The sequence below is a fragment of the Ambystoma mexicanum genome, chromosome 13 (genome assembly GCF_040938575.1).
Source record: "Ambystoma mexicanum isolate Mex_15411 chromosome 13, UKY_AmexF1_1, whole genome shotgun sequence".
Classification (NCBI taxonomy): domain Eukaryota; kingdom Metazoa; phylum Chordata; class Amphibia; order Caudata; family Ambystomatidae; genus Ambystoma; species Ambystoma mexicanum.
The window spans coordinates 373556958-373575799 of record NC_090938.1 but is presented as its reverse complement, the minus strand read 5'-3'; the positions used below and the strand labels follow the sequence as shown (position 1 = coordinate 373575799).

Sequence of the window (18842 nt, the reverse complement as noted above, 5' to 3'; positions counted from 1 at the left end):
ATGGGGGACTAAAACAAATGAAGAAAAAAATTGAAATGAGTTGAGATAATAAAAGTATCCATATGAGATTAACATGAATTTATTGGATTATGGAACACAACAATGAACCACCAGGATGTATCCATACACTCAACTCAACCATGATGTCCTGATGTCATTGGAGGTCACATCAGAAAGTATTTTTTCCATTTGGTCAACAGGATTCATGGATTTGCAGTTTTGAATTTCCCCAATTCAAGCAGATATATACAAAGTGATGGTAGCTAGAAAACTGGGATTGCAGAGCTATCAACATGCACCATGCCCGTGAAATGCAGCACAGAGGCTTGCTTATGTTTGGTCTGGCATTCCTAATGGAAAAACAAAACTCCAAGCCGCACAATTCAAAGACAAAGAGCTGTATGGGTTTACAACATTAAGATGCGACAGGTGACCACACTTGGAGTGGATGAAGAAGACCCTTATGATATGGGTCTAATGAGCATCTATGAACAACCAAAGAAACTTAAGAAGCGGCAATACTTTAGGAACAACAGAGTAACATTCCCGACCAATCGCCACGCATATCTGCCTGCCTCTCTGATATTTGTCAAAGGATGGCACATCATTGTCACATGCCCAAATCAACAATGACCAAAGTAATTTACCTTCCCTCATTCAATGCCCCACCTCCTCTTCACCAAAGGTACGCAACCTAGTGATAACTGTCGGCGACCTCAAGCACTACCACCTCTTCAGCTGCCAGGATTAACCATCTCAACCTAATTTGCCACCCTTATTCGCTATATACTCCTCTCCCACCTCCAAACACTGCAAACATGCAGGCTTGTTCTCTGCCCCCTTCACAAAACAGGTACCTCTCCAAATTCCTACTGTATCTTCACATCTATCCAAGGTCTATTCATCCCCTACTTAGGCCACTTGTTTCCTTTACACACGCACCCGCCTCTCCTCTACATTCCTTAACCTCTCTGCTCGCCGTTTGCACGGCACGTCTTGCATTTATTTTCGCTCGCTTTGTCCTGCGCCACTGGAAATACATTCCATTCACATTCCTTCAAAATGCACTTAAATCTGCGCTCCACCTAAAACATTCTCATTCTTGAAGGTCCACCACCTTCCCAATTACCCAACCTGATCTTTGCTAAAAAAAAAAAAACTCATGCTAAATATCAAATTCTGTCACGCTGATGTATATTGCAAGTTCTGTCTCGTCCCTGGTGTGTGCACAAACTACCCCCTTCATGTACTGGTCAAATGCAGATCACCTGTGTCCCGTAAGGCACATGTTAAAGGACCGCCTGGTTAACTGTTATGGCTCTTTTTCTAAATGCCTCTGTTCGAAACACCTATTTACCTCAATGAAAGCAAAAAAATAAAATCTGTTACTTCTGAGATGTGTCAATAAACCACCAATGCACAGGAAGGATATTGATATAAATTAAAGGAATATCACTCACAATTACCAATAAAATCAGATTGTACTTCTGCGATGCACCAAAAGGCCAAGGAGGCAATACTGGAAAGGGTCATGAAACCAAAGGCTTACCGCTGCAATGAGCCAATATGCCAAGGGCAATTTAATATTTTTAAAAATAAGATCTCAAACAATCAAGGTCACACATACGAATGGTGGAACTGTGTAGACAAAGCATTATACTCACCATCTCCTGCCACTGGGGGAAGTCGGCAGACCTGTCGGCACATGGCCACAAAGCCAAGGAAATACTTAACAAGGCTGGCATCAGTCTTCTTGTCAAGGCGGGCGAAAGAGCGAAAACGGTCCCAGCTGAATTGCTGGGTGTCTGGGTCATACTCTACCCCGAACGAAGATACCACCCTATAGAACTCAGATTCCTCTCTTCTCGTCCACCTGCTCCGGAAAAGAAACAAAACCGAAGAAAACCATTAAAAACATATCTATTTGAGGCATGTTGACCCTAATCACAATTACCTCATAAAATGGATCCTTCTGATTGGGGTATTACCACACACAAAAAAAAGAAAAAAAATCATAAGCATTTAAAGGTTTAAACAGTACACACAAATCAGTAGCTCCATGCAATGTAAAGAACGAGCTCCCGCTTAAAATTATTTCTTTTATCCCAAAGAAGAAACATTGGTGAGTGACCCAGCTAAATTCAATTTTTTTCTCAGAGGAGTTAAGGCTAGGCAAATGATTCAAGCGCCATTAACTCAACTGGAAAACTTTGGTTGTTAGTCTTTGTTAAACAGATTTTGGTCACCATGCCATTCCTAAACATTTTTAAATTTTCAGTTACCTGGAAACATGGAAAGCCAGAGTAGAGAGGTAAGTACATTTTGGTTTAAGTTAGTTGAACAGGAAAGAACAACATGCAAAGAGTTTATCTTAACATTGGTGTTGTGAGAAATGCGTAAGACTCCAGAGAAATTAATTGCAATTATTGAAATGTCTGAAGCGGATATTGTCAGCACTGAACACAAGGTGGTATCGTAGAGTCAAGGGTCTTTTCTTTAAAATTATGGCACTTGTAATTCAGAGGTTGCTTTCCACAGTTTCGCAAGAGTTAACTTTAGACCAATGAACTGCCCTTTCAATGACTCCACATGCCACCTTCCATTTTTTCGGCTACACTTTTTATTGTAAAGAAACCGCAGTGTTGCAGCATCACTCGGATACTGAAATCCCATGCAGCCTCAAAATCTGGTGAGTAGAGGGCAGAGAGTGGGACACACACATGGTGGAGTTATTTTGGAGGGTATTAGTAGAGTTTTGGGGCTTGTGGAAGATAAAAGGGGAGACCCCTAGGAGGAACAAGCAGGGACTCTGTCCCCTTGTTAGGTAAGATTTTCATAGAAATGGTAAATCTTCCTGACCTGGGTCAACCCCAGAACTTTTTGCTTTAATGGTCGTTTATTTATCCTTAATATCTCAGTGAGTGGGACCCTGTTACCACACTCGCAGAATCTTTTACTCTTTTTATGGGAGTCATTTTTTAGACTCTCCATAGTGTCTTTTTAAAGTTATCCTCTTTAACACCTTTTTGGCAGTAAGTGCCTGTTTTTGCTGGGTTTCCCTAGGGGCTCCCCTTTTAACTTTATCTGGCTAACCTTGAGAGAACTACAGTTCCCAAGGGTAGAAACGATCTGTGGATCCCTTTTATATTTTATTTTGTGAAACGAGCACACCCCACCTTATGTGGAGTTCTGGGGAGATACAATGTATCCCCTTTCACACTAAAGCTGTAACAATTCTGTTACAGGGACAAGCTTACCTTCAATGGCTGGTGGCAATGATAGCTTTTATTAATTTGGTGCACCTTTACCGCAGGCTGAGTTCACAGCTGCAGTTAAGGCACCCAAGGATGCTCATTTTACCAAAATGCCCCCCCACCCCGGTCTTTTTTTCGCCATTTTAGCTCTTCTTGTTCCTTCCCCCGACATCCAGGGTGGGAAATTACTTTGTGTCCTTTTTATCTTCGGCGGGTGACCCCTGACTCCCCGCCCAGGGCTCCAGTCTGTCTGAGAGCAGAAAGTGAGGGAGGAGTCCAAAACTCTGCAGCCCTTTGTCTTCCTCCTCGCCTGAATGGGGACGAATCCCAGTGGGGGGCTGGCGGTCCTCATTGGACAAACAGACTGCCCTTTGCTGTAAAATGCAGGGAGAGAATGCAGAAGTTGTGCTGTAGTTCCGGTTAAATACTGCGAACTTGGAAGCTGAAAAGTAATCGACCACTGGAACCAAATCCGAAGAGGATGATTAAGGAAAAGCGGCAGAAACGATTTCCAGCAACCGCAGAACCTGCTGTGTAACCGGAGCATGCTGTAGCCCTTCCTTCCAATTGACCTGGGGACTCCGAAAACAACTACCATGACCCAGAGCCTGGTGAGACCTACTGGACTTAAGAAGCCCTGCATTTTGAGCCACCCCACGTGTTGCTGCGACCTTGCAGGGCTGTAATACCCCAATACCCTGGGACCTCAAGCCATTGTGCAGTGCACAGTCTTCAGTGTTCCGAATCTCGCTGAAACTTCATTGGCATCCTGGTGTATCTCCAGAGACAAATATCGAGTCCGAAAAGTCCCATCACCAGAGTGCTGGACTTTTGTAACAACGAGAATTCAACCGCGATTCAGTCTTCCTCTGTGCTCCTTGAAAAGGCACCAAATCTGCAGAACCACATTCAGCCGCAAGGAAAACCTTGTATAGAGCCTTCTCCATTGATCCCTGCTGCAAAGTTCCTTGGTGTTGTTTTCAGTCACTACGACAAGGAATCCACTGACCGGGTATTTGGCTGCAGACCCTGAAGTCCTCCTGCTGTAAAATCTTCAATGCTGAGGTACTGTGTTGGCTTGGGTATGTACTTACGCTAAAGTCTGTTGGGATTTCTGTGTAGATGTGGGGCGTTTTCTGTGATGGGGAGGCCTCTCGTCCAGTGCACCCAGTCCCACTGCTAGAATCCAGCTATGGTGTCTTCTGCGAAGCCCCTGCACCCTCTTCTAACTCAGAAGTAAAGTTCTCACCTGTTTGCCTAGTCTTCCTAAGGAACTCTGACTTTTGCTACTTAAGAACCTATTCTGACACTGTTGGTCACTAGATCCTAGTGACCCCCCCACACCCCTTCTGCCTCCGAGAAGGATCAAGTTACTTACCTGTAACTGTTGTTCGACAGTATGGGCCTGTCATGGATTCACATGCTCATGAATATTCCCCGTCAGGCGGGAATCCTGAGTAAAGAAAAAAATCAGTTTCACTTCTGAACAGTCTTTCTCCTAACAATCAATCACTGGTCTCTGGGTCATACCACCCCCAGCCAGTGACTGCTCTCTACCTAAGCCCCTCCTCTGGCAGCCATCTTCAGATTTGGTAGCACATAAAGTGGCAGTAGGACCAAGAGAAGAGCCGCAGAGGGGTAGGCGGGAGAGTTTGCATGTGAATCCATGGGGTCTGGCATGGATTCACATGCTCATGAATATAGAATACATAGCAGTACACACATGCACAACCACAGGAGGTGGCAAGGCTCAACATAAGCATCTCTTGCCTCCTCACCAGGCTCACCTTCAAGCGAACAGGTTGCGCAGAAGTGCTTGGCCGACTCTGGACTCCTCCCTGGAATCCCTGTCGACGCAGTAGAACCTCGTGAAGGTGTGCGTTGACCTCCATGTAGCAGCCCTGCAGTTCGCCAGCAGGGACACACCAGACAGGAACACCATAGTTGCAGCGATCACTCTGGTCGAATGGGCTCTCGGGCGGCCAGGCAACGGTTGGTTTGCCAACCAGTGGCAATGGTTGATGCAGCCGGAGAGCCAACTGGAAATGGAAGCTTTGGAGAGGGCCTTCCCATGATTCACATGGCCAAAGTTCACAAAAAGTTGCTACTTCGGGAAACTCTACGTGCGGTCCACATAGAACTAAAGCACTCTAGCCACATCCAGCGAGTGCAAATTTCTCTCAGCGGCGACAAAGGCATTGGAAAAAACACAGGTGACACCAAGGGCTCGTTTAGATGAAAGTTCGACAGCACCTTGGGCATGAAGGAGGGGTACGTCTGTATTTAGTTATTCAGATTTGTAGAGCGCGCGTCAGCCCGGGGGCATTGTGGCGCTTGTTACAGACATGTCTTAGTTACATAGAATACATAGCTCACACACAATAAGTTATTTACAGTGGTAGATATTAAATTTGTACAAATTTGCGATGCAGTGTATTTACATAGGTTGATGATTGACATATCTTATTGGGCAAGGAAAGGGGTCTTCAGTTTCCTACGAAATCTCGGGAGTGAGGTTTCTGCTCTAATGTCTGCTGGAAGGGCATTCCAGGTCTTGGCGGCAATGTAGGGGAAGCTTAGGCCACCGGCTTTGGCTTTTTTGATGCGTGGGATGTAGAGTAAGTTGGTGTATTACGTTCTGGTGCGACGGGAGAAGGAGGGTTTGGAGAGTCTCTGATAGATAGGACAGGGCAGAGAGAGAGGCATTTGTGTGTAAGTAGCAATGACCCTTGTGGAATGTCAAGTACGGTGGTTTACATGAGGGCCTAGATCTCTCCCACTTGTCGTGCGGAGGTGATGGTCACAAGAAAAGCTGTTTTCCACAACAAAAATGTCAGCAGCGCCGAATGCATAGGCTCGAATGGCGGACCCATGAGCCTGGTCAACACCACATTGAGTTCCCGACCGGAGCCTTCACCGACAGGAACCAACGGAACAGTCCCTTGACAAAATCCTTAACCAGACGGTGTGACCGTAACGACCATCCCAGAGATCTGGTGTAGTGGGAGATAGCCGTCAGATGAACCTTGGAGGCATGGGTCAGTCCTACTTTGGCCAACGACAGCAAATACGGAAGTACCCGTGGAGCCGTGATTCGTAGAGGGTCGATCTTCTGTGCACAGCATCAAACTGTGTAACTCTTTCATTTATGTCCATAGAATTTTAGAGTGGACGATGCTCTGGCCTTGGCAAGCACCTCCTTGCAGTCCGCTGGGAGATTGTAGCCCCTAACTGTAACGCTGCAGGAGCCAGGCCTTCAGCGATCCAGGAGCGTGGTGCAGAATTGCACCTCCTTCCCTGCCGAGAAGATCTGCGACCACTGAAAGCTTGACTGGAGGGGATGCTGACATGCTGAGAAGGTCCGGATACCATATCTGCCTCGGCCACGCCAGTGCAACGAGGATCATCCTGCACGGGGACCATTTGAGTTGATTGATGAGTCGAAGAAGCAATGGCAGCAGAGGGAACGCATTCAGAAACAGGCCGGCCCAGGGGAATGAGAATGTGTCCGCCATGCTTCCCGGCTCGGGAAACCTGCTGGCAAACCTCCGGCACTTGGCGTTCTTCGCAAACAGATCGATCTGGGGATTGCCCCATCTGCAGAACAGGAGATCCACTTGATTCTGCTGAAGTTCCCACTCGAGGCAAGAGTGCAGCTCCCTGCTGAGAGAGTCGGCGATGGTGTTCTTCACTCCTGCCAGATGAAACGGGATGAGGAACATCCCCATGGCTACGGCCCAGTGCCATAGGTCCTGCGCCTCTTTGGAGAGTGTTAGGGAAAATTCTCATAAATGTGCTAATTCCCTTCACCTTAGAGATCCCCAGCAACTTTGCTGGATTTTGAGGACTTGATTTTACCTGGAGAGAGTGTGAGCCTTTTTTCCTCACTCTCTCATGTATTTTGATGTGCGTTTTACTCTTGAGTTGTACGATTATGGGGTTTTAGACAACTCCATAGGCATCTTTTCATGTGTGTTACACAGCACCCTCAGTGCAGTAAGACAGGGAAGCCTTTTTGGGCTGTCCCAAGGTTAAAATACCTTCTCTGTTATGTTATAACATTTATATAGCACCAAAGTCCTAGGGCATCCAGGCGCTCAAGGATAAACTACTGTTTCCCAGAGAATGTAAATTTAAATTGACTTTACTAGTCTTTTCAAATTCCTAGACCCAGCACACACTATCTTACAATAGAGTGCTGGAGGGGTTACTTAGTATCCCGTGTCTAGAAACTCATGTAGCAGTCAAATGCTACCCTTTCCTATCGAAATGGCTCGTGGCAGTGGCTTTACAATGAACTACCATGATTTTTCCCCGACTGCGAACACCGGTAGCTAAAAATCGCAGGAGCCATGTTTTTCAAGATGGCGCCTGAGCCCCCTTTGTTTAAACAGGTCCCGGAGGTCTTTTTCCGCCATTTCTTTTTGGAAAGCTCCTTATAGAGTTTGTCTCTGTGTGCCAAACTACGTTTGGTCCCTTTGTTTCTATGCCTTTGGCGGGTTTCAGGACTGAAGACCGGCTCTGGCACCTGAGTGTCTGGGGTGGGCAGGAAGTGAGTGAGGTGCCAGAAACTCCCTGTGCTTAGGCTCCTAGGAGACCCACATACACTCTGGCATGATTGGCTGGCTGACTGTCTGGGTGAGTGGCAGCTAGGCAGGAATGAATGGGAGAAATCTGTTTAAAAGGCGAGTCTCTTGGACTGAAAGGCAGAGTCGACCACTGGAACGAAAGAACCAAAGACGAGCTGGAAGAGGTCGGCTGCTGCAACTACTGGACCGCTGCTTTGCCCGGTGGAGCCCTGCTGCAGGTCAGAATCGGCAAGTTCACCTCGACAGAGAAGCCCCTTCAAGGACGACTTCTTCCATTGAGTTGGTGGGACCAATCAACTCGTAAGCCACCTGGATACCATTCTCGGAGCTGGTTAGGATTAACCACGGAGAAGGACATCAGCTTGTGTGCTTGAAGAACATCAACCGGAATTGAAGATTTGCCAACTTTGTGATCCATCCCCCATGCAGTGCAATAGTCCCCAGACGTCCTCCCTCTTGTCTCCACAACTGAGGCTCAGGAACAGCAAGATCTGCAGGAACTGCCAGGAACAGAAGTCTTCAGCTGCATCTTTTTCTTCAATATAAGGTAAATGTGAAAACCCGACCGAGAGAACTTACCACCCACCGCAAACGTTTGTGGAACTTTGGCAACTGGCAGGCCTAGTCGGCTTGTGACCCGACATACAAACCTTTCATCCGTGAACTACTCCTAAGAACTGTGGCAAAGAATTCTGTTTTAAATACCAGAACCGGTTTTACTTATTCAAGACACTAACCATTGACTTTGGCCTACCTATTGCATTGAATCAACACCTCTGGTGAACTCAAACTATTTGCACGGTTTTAAAGTAACTAATATTCATTTGATCAACTTATGCCTTTTTGCTCCGACTTTGAGGGAGCTCAATTGCTTAGTAATCAGTATTGTAGTATAATTTTTGTGTGATATTGGTTGCCTCCTTTAGTGAATGCTTTTTAAATGAGTGTGTAATAAATTAATAATTGTTTTACCAAGAAACCTTGAGTGCACTTGCACAATCTGAATGACACCTGGCCTAGTAGGAGCGTTGTCCGTCTTCCCTCTGTTCCCCCTCCCTTGCCTCGTCGCGCCTTGAAACACTTGTGTATAGGCGCGTTATAAAAGCCATATCATATCAGTGTCTATCTGAACACTTGCTATTGTAGACCTTTGTCTAACACCCTTACAAGCTCACATTCCCTCTTGAGAAAAGCCTGGCTGCTCAGGTCAATAGCCAAATACTGTGGTACAGATTTATACCAAAGGTTGGTTTTGCTTGCACCTGTAGTCCTAGTTGTGTGTAGTGGCCCCAGAGGGTACTGCATACAAACTTTGCCTAAAAGAGCGCTGGAGATCTGTGTCATGATGCCTACATCCAAGGAGCCAGGTCCGACCCAGCAACCCCAGAGGCAGGCATCATTTCCCCCAGGGGAGTGCCAGCGGGCCCAAGCTGGGCCCTTTGGACTCAGTCCTGGCGCCTTAGGTGTCAGGCTCATGTTGGACCTCTGTCCTGGCGCCTTAGGCGCCAGGCTCATAAAGCTAGACATGTGTTCAAGTGTTTTAATGTGCACTTACCTGATGCAGACCATGCTGCCACATCCAGGCCCTCTTGAGGCCTGAATAGGAACTACTTTACCTGTGGGACTACTTTCCACCCGGGTGTGGTCGGGGAAGGATACATACCTGATCGGAGGAAGGATACACACTTGGAACTTCTTCCAAAGCTATTTAAACCACACCCGATCAGCAACTCACGCTTCGCGTTGTTCTTCTCCTCGCAGCTGGACGCTCACAGTGTCAGCTCCTGCATCTGGACCTCAGCCACGCCTGTCAGCATCCTGGGTCACCTGCAAAGGGAGACAAGAGACCTACCAGCTAATCTGCACCACAGAGACATCACCGACGATCCTGAAAGGGAAGACATCATTTTTAAAAGCATTTTGTTACGATCGCTGCAGCGCTGCATTTCACTCACCTTTCCTGGGCTCCTCCATCTTCAGCAGCGATCATCCGGATACACAGCCACTTCCCAGAGCCTAGAGAAAAAGACAAGAATAAGAGGTGAGAGAAGGAAGGGAATAGGAAAAGCTCAGTTTCCTTCTAAGACTTACCTGTTGGGTCATTCCCATTTCATTTCGGGTCTTGCTGCTTCCAAGCAGGACCCCGGCCCCTATGGGGAAAAAAGACAAAGACATTAGATGAGCGAATGCAAAAACATTACCTGAGCGCTCATCTAGGACTTACCAGATCTTTACTGGAACTGCACGTTTCACTTCGGGTCGGTGCCATATCTCCGGCATTCCGAACCCCGGCCCCTATGGGGAAAAGACATCAACATCAGCGCTTTGTTGCAAGAAGTCTCCAAAGGAATCTTCATTCATCACCTGAAAAAAAGACAATGAACATTATTATTTAAAGCTTGAACTTTTGAACTTGCAACAGAACTTTTACAGCGCCTTACCAGTATAATCAAGCTTACCTGAACTCCCATCCAACCTCAATCCAGTGAATTAACTGGGTTCAACGTGCCCCTGCGTCAGAAGCAGGATGGAGAGCTCGTCCTTTCAGACCCTAAGGTGAGACTTCACAGGGAATCGTGGAAGGGTATCGTGGAGGGTTGGAAGAGAGTGGGAGGCTTGAGCATAACTCAGTCAGTAGGTAATACTCCCTTTTCACGCACAGGGGAATATTCCTGCGAGCCGGAGAAGCCAGAGTAGAGGGCCCTTCCTGTCCATCTTCAGAGTCCTGCGCTTCACCATTGAAGAAGCATCAGCACTCGAAGCCAGACCTGCGCCTCCGTGGGAATCAGGTGAGCGTTACAGAACGCGAAGCCTACCCACAATTTCCCACCCGGGCGCTATGGAGACTTCCGAGACTGACCAGCTGGCCCAGCTTTTGGGGGAATTACAGACAGAGGTGCACTCAGCCCGCCAGGAGACTAACGCTCTCAAAAGAGAACTGATCTTATCTAAGGAAAGAACTGATGACCTAGCCAAAAGGTTATTACAGGCCCAGGCAGGGCACACTCCTTTACCTAATTCCGGAGACATTTCCACATCAATGGGTTTGAGTAACCCAGTACAAATTAATCTACCTGGACACATGCCTTTGGCCCCACCTGAACGTTTTGCGGGGGATCCCAAGAAATATGCCGTCTTTATGAACCAATGTCGTTTACACTTTCTATGCAGACCCGGAGCCTTCCCTAACGACCAGACCAAGGTAGCCTTTATACTATCTTACCTCAGTGGCAGTGCTGCCGATTGGTCTATTCCACTGGTAAATCAGGATGATCCCATTCTCCAGAATTTTCAGGGCTTCCAGGCCAGCATGGAAAGATTGTTCGCTCGACACTCTCAAGGACAGGCCCTTGATAACGAACGGCTATCCTTACGACAAGGTAATCAGGATCTTCTGTCCTACATAGCCACCTTCAACAGACTGGTTGTGGAAACTGGATGGCCAGAAAGCAAAAGGATCACATTGTTTCATCGAGGCCTGCGCGGAGAGCTTAAGGATGTTCTAGCTCAGATAGTAAACCCACCCCAGGTCTGCGCAGACTACATTGACTTGGTGGTTCAACTTGATCACAGACTTCAAAATAGAAAAGCAGATCGGTTCAATTATGAAAACCGAGCACCAATCAAAACCCACGCTACCTCCAAGAGTACCGACGTATCTGAACCTATGCAAATCGGTGGTGTTAAAGGACCTTTAACGCAGAAAGAACGAGAGAGAAGGCGGCAAATGCAACATTGTCTGTATTGCGGGACTTCCGGTCACTTTCTTCGAAATTGTCCAGTTAAACCACTTAAGAAGGTGGTTGGAGCTACTGATAATGAATTAGAGACACCTGATTCGGGAAACGACCTAGCCCGGCAAGCTTAGGGGTCCGCTTGCCGAGCTTGAAAACTAACTCTTTGACCTCGCATTTCGTCATGCCAATGGTGCTCGTGGACCCAATACAGCCTCAGCAGTTGCATGCTATAAAAGCATACATCGACAGTGGAGCTATTGGAAATTACACAGACCGTGAATTGGCTTCCAGGATTAAGCTTCCTCTCCACCCGAAAGTAACCCAAGATGTCATTACTACAGTAGATGGAACCGAAACCGCCTCAGGGCCTGTAACGCATTCCACTGTTGAAGTGACACTGGTGGGTCAGGATGGACATCGGGAAGCAATCGTGTTTGATGTGATCAAGGCCCCACAATTTCAAGTAATTCTTGGAATTCCTTGGTTAGAAACACATAATCCCAGAATTGACTGGCGAGCAAAGATGATAAGTTTTCCTGATTGTGAACCAACTTGTTATCCAAGAAATCCAGCTATGGGTCTAGCCACAGCAACTTCCACCCCTGTACAGCTACCGTCAGAATACCAAGAATTCCAAGACGTTTTTCAGAAAGAACAGGCTAACACGTTACCTCCCTATCGGTCTTATGATTGCCAGATCGATCTGGTACCCAATGCTCAACTACCTTGTAGTAGGATTTATGCTCTTACGGAACCTGAGAACCTGCATTTGCGTCAGTATTTAGATCAGTACCTAGCCAATGGTTTTATTCGCCCGTCCAAGTCTCCTGTCTCTTCAGCTCTGTTCTTCGTGCCAAAAAAAGAAGGCGACCTTAGAACGTGTATAGACTATCGCGCCCTAAATCAAATAACGATTAAGAATCGTTATCCTCTGCCCTTGATCCCTGAGCTTATCGACCAGGTGAAAGACGCTTGTGTGTACACCAAGTTAGATCTCCGAGGAGCTTATCACCTGGTGCGCATAAAAGAAGGCGACGAATGGAAGACTGCATTCCGCACCAAATTTGGGCTCTTCGAATATCAGGTGATGCCCTTCGGTTTGTCCAATGCACCTGCCGCCTTTCAGTACTTTATGAATGATGTTCTTCGGGAACTTATCGATGTCTGCGTCATTGTTTACATTGACGACATCCTGGTGTACTCTTCTTCAGAATCTGATCACAGAAAACATGTTAGGGCAGTTCTTGAGAAACTGCGCCAGCACAAACTATTTGCAAAACTCGAAAAATGCGTTTTTCATACCACAGAAGTTGAGTTTCTCGGATTCATCCTGACACCTCAAGGAGTCCGAATGGACTCGCGAAAGGTGGACACCATCCTCAAATGGCCATCTCCAAGCTCGGTGAAGGGAGTTCAGAGCATGCTCGGCTTTGCCAATTTCTATCGAAGATTCATCCCGGAATTTTCCCCAACAGTCCAACCCATCACTGCTCTCCTAAAGAAAAACAAACGCTTCAAATGGACTCTTGAGGCCGAACAAGCCTTCCAGGACCTGAAAACCAAATTCACCTCTGCACCTGTATTGAAGCACCCGCACCCAGATCTCCCGTACATAGTGGAAACCGATGCTTCCAGTTCGGCCATGGGAGCTGTCCTGTCGCAAAGAGACCCAAAAACTAACCAACTACACCCAGTGGCCTTTTGGTCCAGAAAATCTTCTCCTCCTGAAATCAACTATGCAATTACCGATAAAGAGTTACTGGCCATCAAATCTGCTTTCAAGGCTTGGCGTCACTACCTTCTCGGGGCAAGACACACCATCACCGTAATTACGGACCACAGAAACTTACAGTATTTAAAGACGGCCAAAGCTCAATCTTCACGACAACTCCGATGGGCTCTATTCTTTGCAGAATTTGATTTTGTAATTACCTATCGCCCTGGCTGCAAGAATGGAAAAGCAGACGCCTTATCCCGGATTGGCATGGAAGAAACTAATTCGAGCTTAGAACCTGTGCCCATCATACCTGAGCAAAGAATCTTAGGCTTAACTTCATTGCAATCTATTGAGGATATCCAAACGCAAGTAAAACAACTTCTAGACTCTTCAACCTTACTGGAATGGAGTCAAAAGGGTCCTCATTACACCGTTAAGGATGACTTAGCCTACTTCCAGGAGCGGTTGTTTCTGCCAAGTAAAGAATTGCAAGAACTTGTTATTGCCCATCATCATGAATCTTTAATGGAAGGACACCCTGGTATCGCTAAAACGGAGGAAAAAATCAAACGCCACTTCTGGTGGCCTTCTTGGAGAAAAGACAAAGTCTTTTGTACTGTCTTGTGGAATTTGCGCCCAAAACAAGGCTCAAAAGAAAAGGCCAGCCGGCCTACTTCAACCCTTGGATATTCCACCGGCACCATGGCACACCCTGTCAATGGACTTTATAACAGATCTGCCTCCTTGTGCTGGTTACAACACAATCCTTGTAATTGTGGACCGATTCTCCAAAATGGCCCACTTTATCCCTTTAAAGGGTTTGCCTTCAGCTTCCACCTTGGCCAAGCAATTCCTGGAGAATATAGTTTGCATACATGGTTTCCCTTTCCCTTCCATTTTAGTCTCGGATCGTGGAAGTCAATTTATCTCACATTTTTGGAAGAAGTGTTGCCAACTAGCACAAATAGATGTGCGGTTATCCACCAGCCACCACCCCCAGACCGACGGACAAACCGAGAGAACCAATCAGACTCTCGAGCAATATCTTCGGTGCATGTTACACCAATCCGAGTTAAATTGGAAAGACATCCTTTGGATTGCAGAATATGCATACAACAATTCAGTGCATTCTGGAACCGGACAAACCCCCTTTTATACTTTGTATGGTCACCATCCTCGGACCTCTGATCTAGATCCACCTCTGACCCTGGAAATGCCCGCAGTAAATCATCTGCATTCCACAATAACCCGAGCCTTCAAAGAAACTGCAACTCATTTACAGCAAGCCAAGAAAAAGTATAAAGAAAACGCTGATTTGCACCGAAGTAAAACTCCTCCTTACCAAGTAGGAGACCAGGTATGGCTAGCAACTAAACATTTACCCCTCAAGGGCCCGCAAACCTTCAATCCCAGATTCATAGGACCTTATCCCATCAAAGCTATAATCAACCCAGTGGCCTTTAAACTGGATCTACCGTCCAACATGCGTATTCATCCAGTTTTTCATGCATCACTTTTGAAGCCAGTACAACCAGGAACCCGATTGTCCAAGCCTCCAGATCCAGTTCAAATTGAAGGGGAATTAGAATTCGAAGTTAAAGACATTTTAGACTCCAAGGTGGTAAAGTCGAAACTCTTCTATCTTGTTGACTGGAAGGGATATGGACCTCAGGAGAGATCGTGGGAGCCTAGTAACCATGTCCACGCACCTCGATTAGTACAAAGGTTTCACCGGAGATTTCCGAACAAGCCCAAACCCCCGGAGGGAAGAACCTTGGGAGGGGCCTTGAGGGGGGGGTACTGTCATGATGCCTACATCCAAGGAGCCAGGTCCGACCCAGCAACCCCAGAGGCAGGCATCATTTCCCCCAGGGGAGTGCCAGCGGGCCCAAGCTGGGGCCCTTTGGACTCAGTCCTGGCGCCTTAGGTGTCAGGCTCATAAAGCTAGACACGTGTTCAAGTGTTTTAATGTGCACTTACCTGATGCAGACCATGCTGCCACATCCAGGCCCTCTTGAGGCCTGAATAGGAACTACTTTACCTGTGGGACTACTTTCCACCCGGGTGTGGTCGGGGAAGGATACATACCTAATCGGAGGAAGGATACACACTTGGAACTTCTTCCAAAGCTATTTAAACCACACCCGATCAGCAACTCACGCTTCGCGTTGTTCTGCTCCTCGCAGCTGGACGCTCACCGTGTCAGCTCCTGCATCTGGACCTCAGCCACGCCTGTCAGCATCCTGGGTCACCTGCAAAGGGAGACAAGAGACCTACCAGCTAATCTGCACCACAGAGACATCACCGACGATCCTGAAAGGGAAGACATCATTTTTAAAAGCATTTTGTTATGATCGCTGCAGCGCTGCATTTCACTCACCTTTCCTGGGTTCCTCCATCTTCAGCAGCGATCATCCGGATACACAGCCACTTCCCAGAGCCTAGAGAAAAAGACAAGAATAAGAGGTGAGAGAAGGAAGGGAATAGGAAAAGCTCAGTTTCCTTCTAAGACTTACCTGTTGGGTCATTCCCATTTCATTTCGGGTCTTGCTGCTTCCAAGCAGGACCCCGGCCCCTATGGGGAAAAAAGACAAAGACATTAGATGAGCGAATGCAAAAACATTACCTGAGCGCTCATCTAGGACTTACCAGATCTTTACTGGAACTGCACGTTTCACTTCGGGTCGGTGCCATATCTCCGGCATTCCGAACCCCGGCCCCTATGGGGAAAAGACATCAACATCAGCGCTTTGTTGCAAGAAGTCTCCAAAGGAATCTTCATTCATCACCTGAAAAAAGACAATGAACATTATTATTTAAAGCTTGAACTTTTGAACTTGCAACAGAACTTTTACAGCGCCTTACCAGTATAATCAAGCTTACCTGAACTCCCATCCAACCTCAATCCAGTGAATTAACTGGGTTCAACGCGCCCCTGCGTCAGAAGCAGGATGGAGAGCTCGTCCTTTCAGACCCTAAGGTGAGACTTCACGGGGAATCGTGGAAGGGTATCGTGGAGGGTTGGAAGAGAGTGGGAGGCTTGAGCATAACTCAGTCAGTAGGTAATACTCCCTTTTCAAGCACAGGGGAATATTCCTGCGAGCCGGAGAAGCCAGAGTAGAGGGCCCTTCCTGTCCATCTTCAGAGTCCTGCGCTTCACCATTGAAGAAGCATCAGCACTCGAAGCCAGACCTGCGCCTCCGTGGGAATCAGGTGAGCGTTACAATCTGGTGCCCCGCTGCTTCCTGTCTTCTCCTCCGGCAGCAACAGGCCTCTTGCGCAAAGGCTTCCGGTGTGGGCTGCCCACCCTTCCAGGGAGGCGTCCGTCGTGACAGCCTCCTGGTGCGGTGGGGTCTGGAAATCCACGCCTCCAGACAGGTGTGCGCGAACTCCCCACGACTGTATCGCTCGACAGAAACTCTTATCGAGTGTGATCGTGTCCTCGAAGCTTTCTGACACTTGTATCCAACGGGCATCGAAGAACTCCTGTAGTGGACACATCCGTAGCCTGCACAGCCGAATGAGGTATATGCATGACAATATCATGTCAAGCAGAGACTTGATGGACCTCACCCTTGCAATCTTCAGGCCCAACAGCCATTGTACCTTGCCCAAGATGGCCGCTATCCTCTCCTCTGGCGGAGACGCCAGGCATGACGCTGTTCAGTCGGGATCCCAGGAACAGTGCGTCCTGCGATGGAGTCAAGCAGGACTTTGCATAGTCCACTGAGAACCCCAGCTCCGTCATAAGGCGGACAGTCCTCGCCATGTGGTTGACGGCAATGTCCTTTGAGCTGGTCCGAATGAGCCAGTCGTCCAAGTAAGGGTAGACGTGGATCCCTTGTAGACGCAGCTGCGCCGCCAGGCCCTTGGTGAAAACCTTTGGTGCCGACTTCAATCCGAAAGGAAGGTAATGCTGCCCATGAGCCACGAAGCACAGAAACTTGCAATGCCCCTTGTGGATGGGGACGTAGAAGTAAGCATCCTCCAAGTCGAGCAATGACAGAAAGCCCCCTTCTTCCAGCTATCCAAGCACGTGCTGAAGAGTCACCATCCGGAACTTTTGGGACCTGATGTATTTGTTTAGACGACAGAGGTCTAGGATGGGCCTTCAGCCGTCTGTCTTTTTTAAGAGGAAGTAACGAGAGTACAGTGCGGAGCCCTGAAGCCTCTTTGGGACAAGCTCTATCACGCCTTTCCTTAGCATGGCCCACACCTCCAGCAGCAGCTAAGGGACATTGTTTTCCTGCTTGGCCACCTGTGGTATTCGGGGACATTTTCACTGAAATTCCAGGGTGTATCCGTCAGCGAGAGCATCCAGCACCCATTGGTCGGTGGAGATGGTCTTCCACACGCTGACTAAGTTCACCAGTCGGCCTCCCACCAGGGTGCACGGGTGGGGTCCACGGCAGGTTCAATCCTGATTGGACGTCGAAGCGCCACCTTGGGGACACTGTCGACGACGTCCTCCTCCAGACTTGGCACGGCCCCTGTTCTCCTGGGCCGAAGAGCAGAGGGTTGATGGTAAGTCGAGCCACCTCCACTGAAACCTTTGGAGGATCCTTGGGATTTGCCGCCGGAGGTCAGAAAGGACGGCCGTCGCTGTTGAAGCGTGTCCAAGGCACGGGCCGTCTGTGTCCATCTTGGTGGCTGGAAGAGACTAGTCTACGCCCTTTCCAAACAAATTGTCCCCGAAGGGCATGTCCACCACCCTCGACTGAAAGTCCTGGTGAAAGTTAGTGGCCCAAGCCAGCTCCGCCGACAAAGGAAAAACGCTGTTGCCCATTTGATGGAACCCAGTATCAGCAAAGTCTGTGGCCACGGTGATGGCGTGTTCCGGCGCCACCTCGCCTTCCTGCAGCATCTCCAAAGCTTCCGACCTCTTGTCCTCAGGAAGGAAGTCCAGGAGGGGAGCGATCATGAACCACAGCTCCTGGTCGTAACGTGCCACATTGGCGAGAGTGTTGGCAGCCTTAATGGTCGCTGTCGCTGATGTGATAACTCCTCGCCCCACGGCATCCAACTTCTTCCCCAATGTCCGGGGGGGGAGGATGGTCGGAGGCTGCCGACGAGGAGTAGCCCGAAGATGACATCTTGGCTGCTGCTACCACCACGGAGTCCGGTGATGGTTGGGTCCGCAAGCACTTGGGCGCAGAGTCCGGCACCCAGTACTTCTTCTCACAATGGTCCCTCCTCGCCAGGGCCCTGGAAGGGTTCTTCATGAGGGCCAACCCTTCGTCCCAAAAGTCATCAAGGAGTGGGACTGAAAGGAAGGTCTTCCTCTTGGCCACACGGTGCTGGTATAGGAAACCCTCCTCCTCATTAATGAGCTGGAAGAGCCCCGAAGTCCTGGAGATCATGATGTGAAATAAGCCCATCTCGTCAGGTGGCGAAGACGGGAGGTCCTCCAGTCTGCCGTCGTCTGTGTCAGTTCACGTCAACGCTGTGTCAGGATATCCATCTCAACCCTTGGGGGGTGGGGTGAAGTGGAGGGAGGCGAAGCGTGGCAAGGAGGCGGCGGGTGAACTTTCCTCTTCTTGGTCGG

The 18842-nt window shown here is 48.3% G+C and overlaps 1 protein-coding gene across 8 annotated transcripts in view; it reads right to left on the bottom strand.

Moving 5' to 3' along the window:
* The window catches only part of CHD8 (chromodomain helicase DNA binding protein 8), a 1687145-nt gene that overhangs the window by 443061 nt on the left and 1225242 nt on the right, over nucleotides 1-18842 (bottom strand). For 5 of the 8 annotated variants that reach the window (XM_069633907.1, XM_069633913.1, XM_069633911.1 and 2 more), the window contains exon 30: nucleotides 1665-1876. In XM_069633907.1, coding sequence (XP_069490008.1) covers nucleotides 1665-1876 — 212 coding nt within the window. The remainder of the gene's footprint in view (nucleotides 1-1664; nucleotides 1877-18842) is intronic. The other 3 variants (XM_069633909.1, XM_069633912.1, XM_069633914.1) reach the window with 1 other exon arrangement.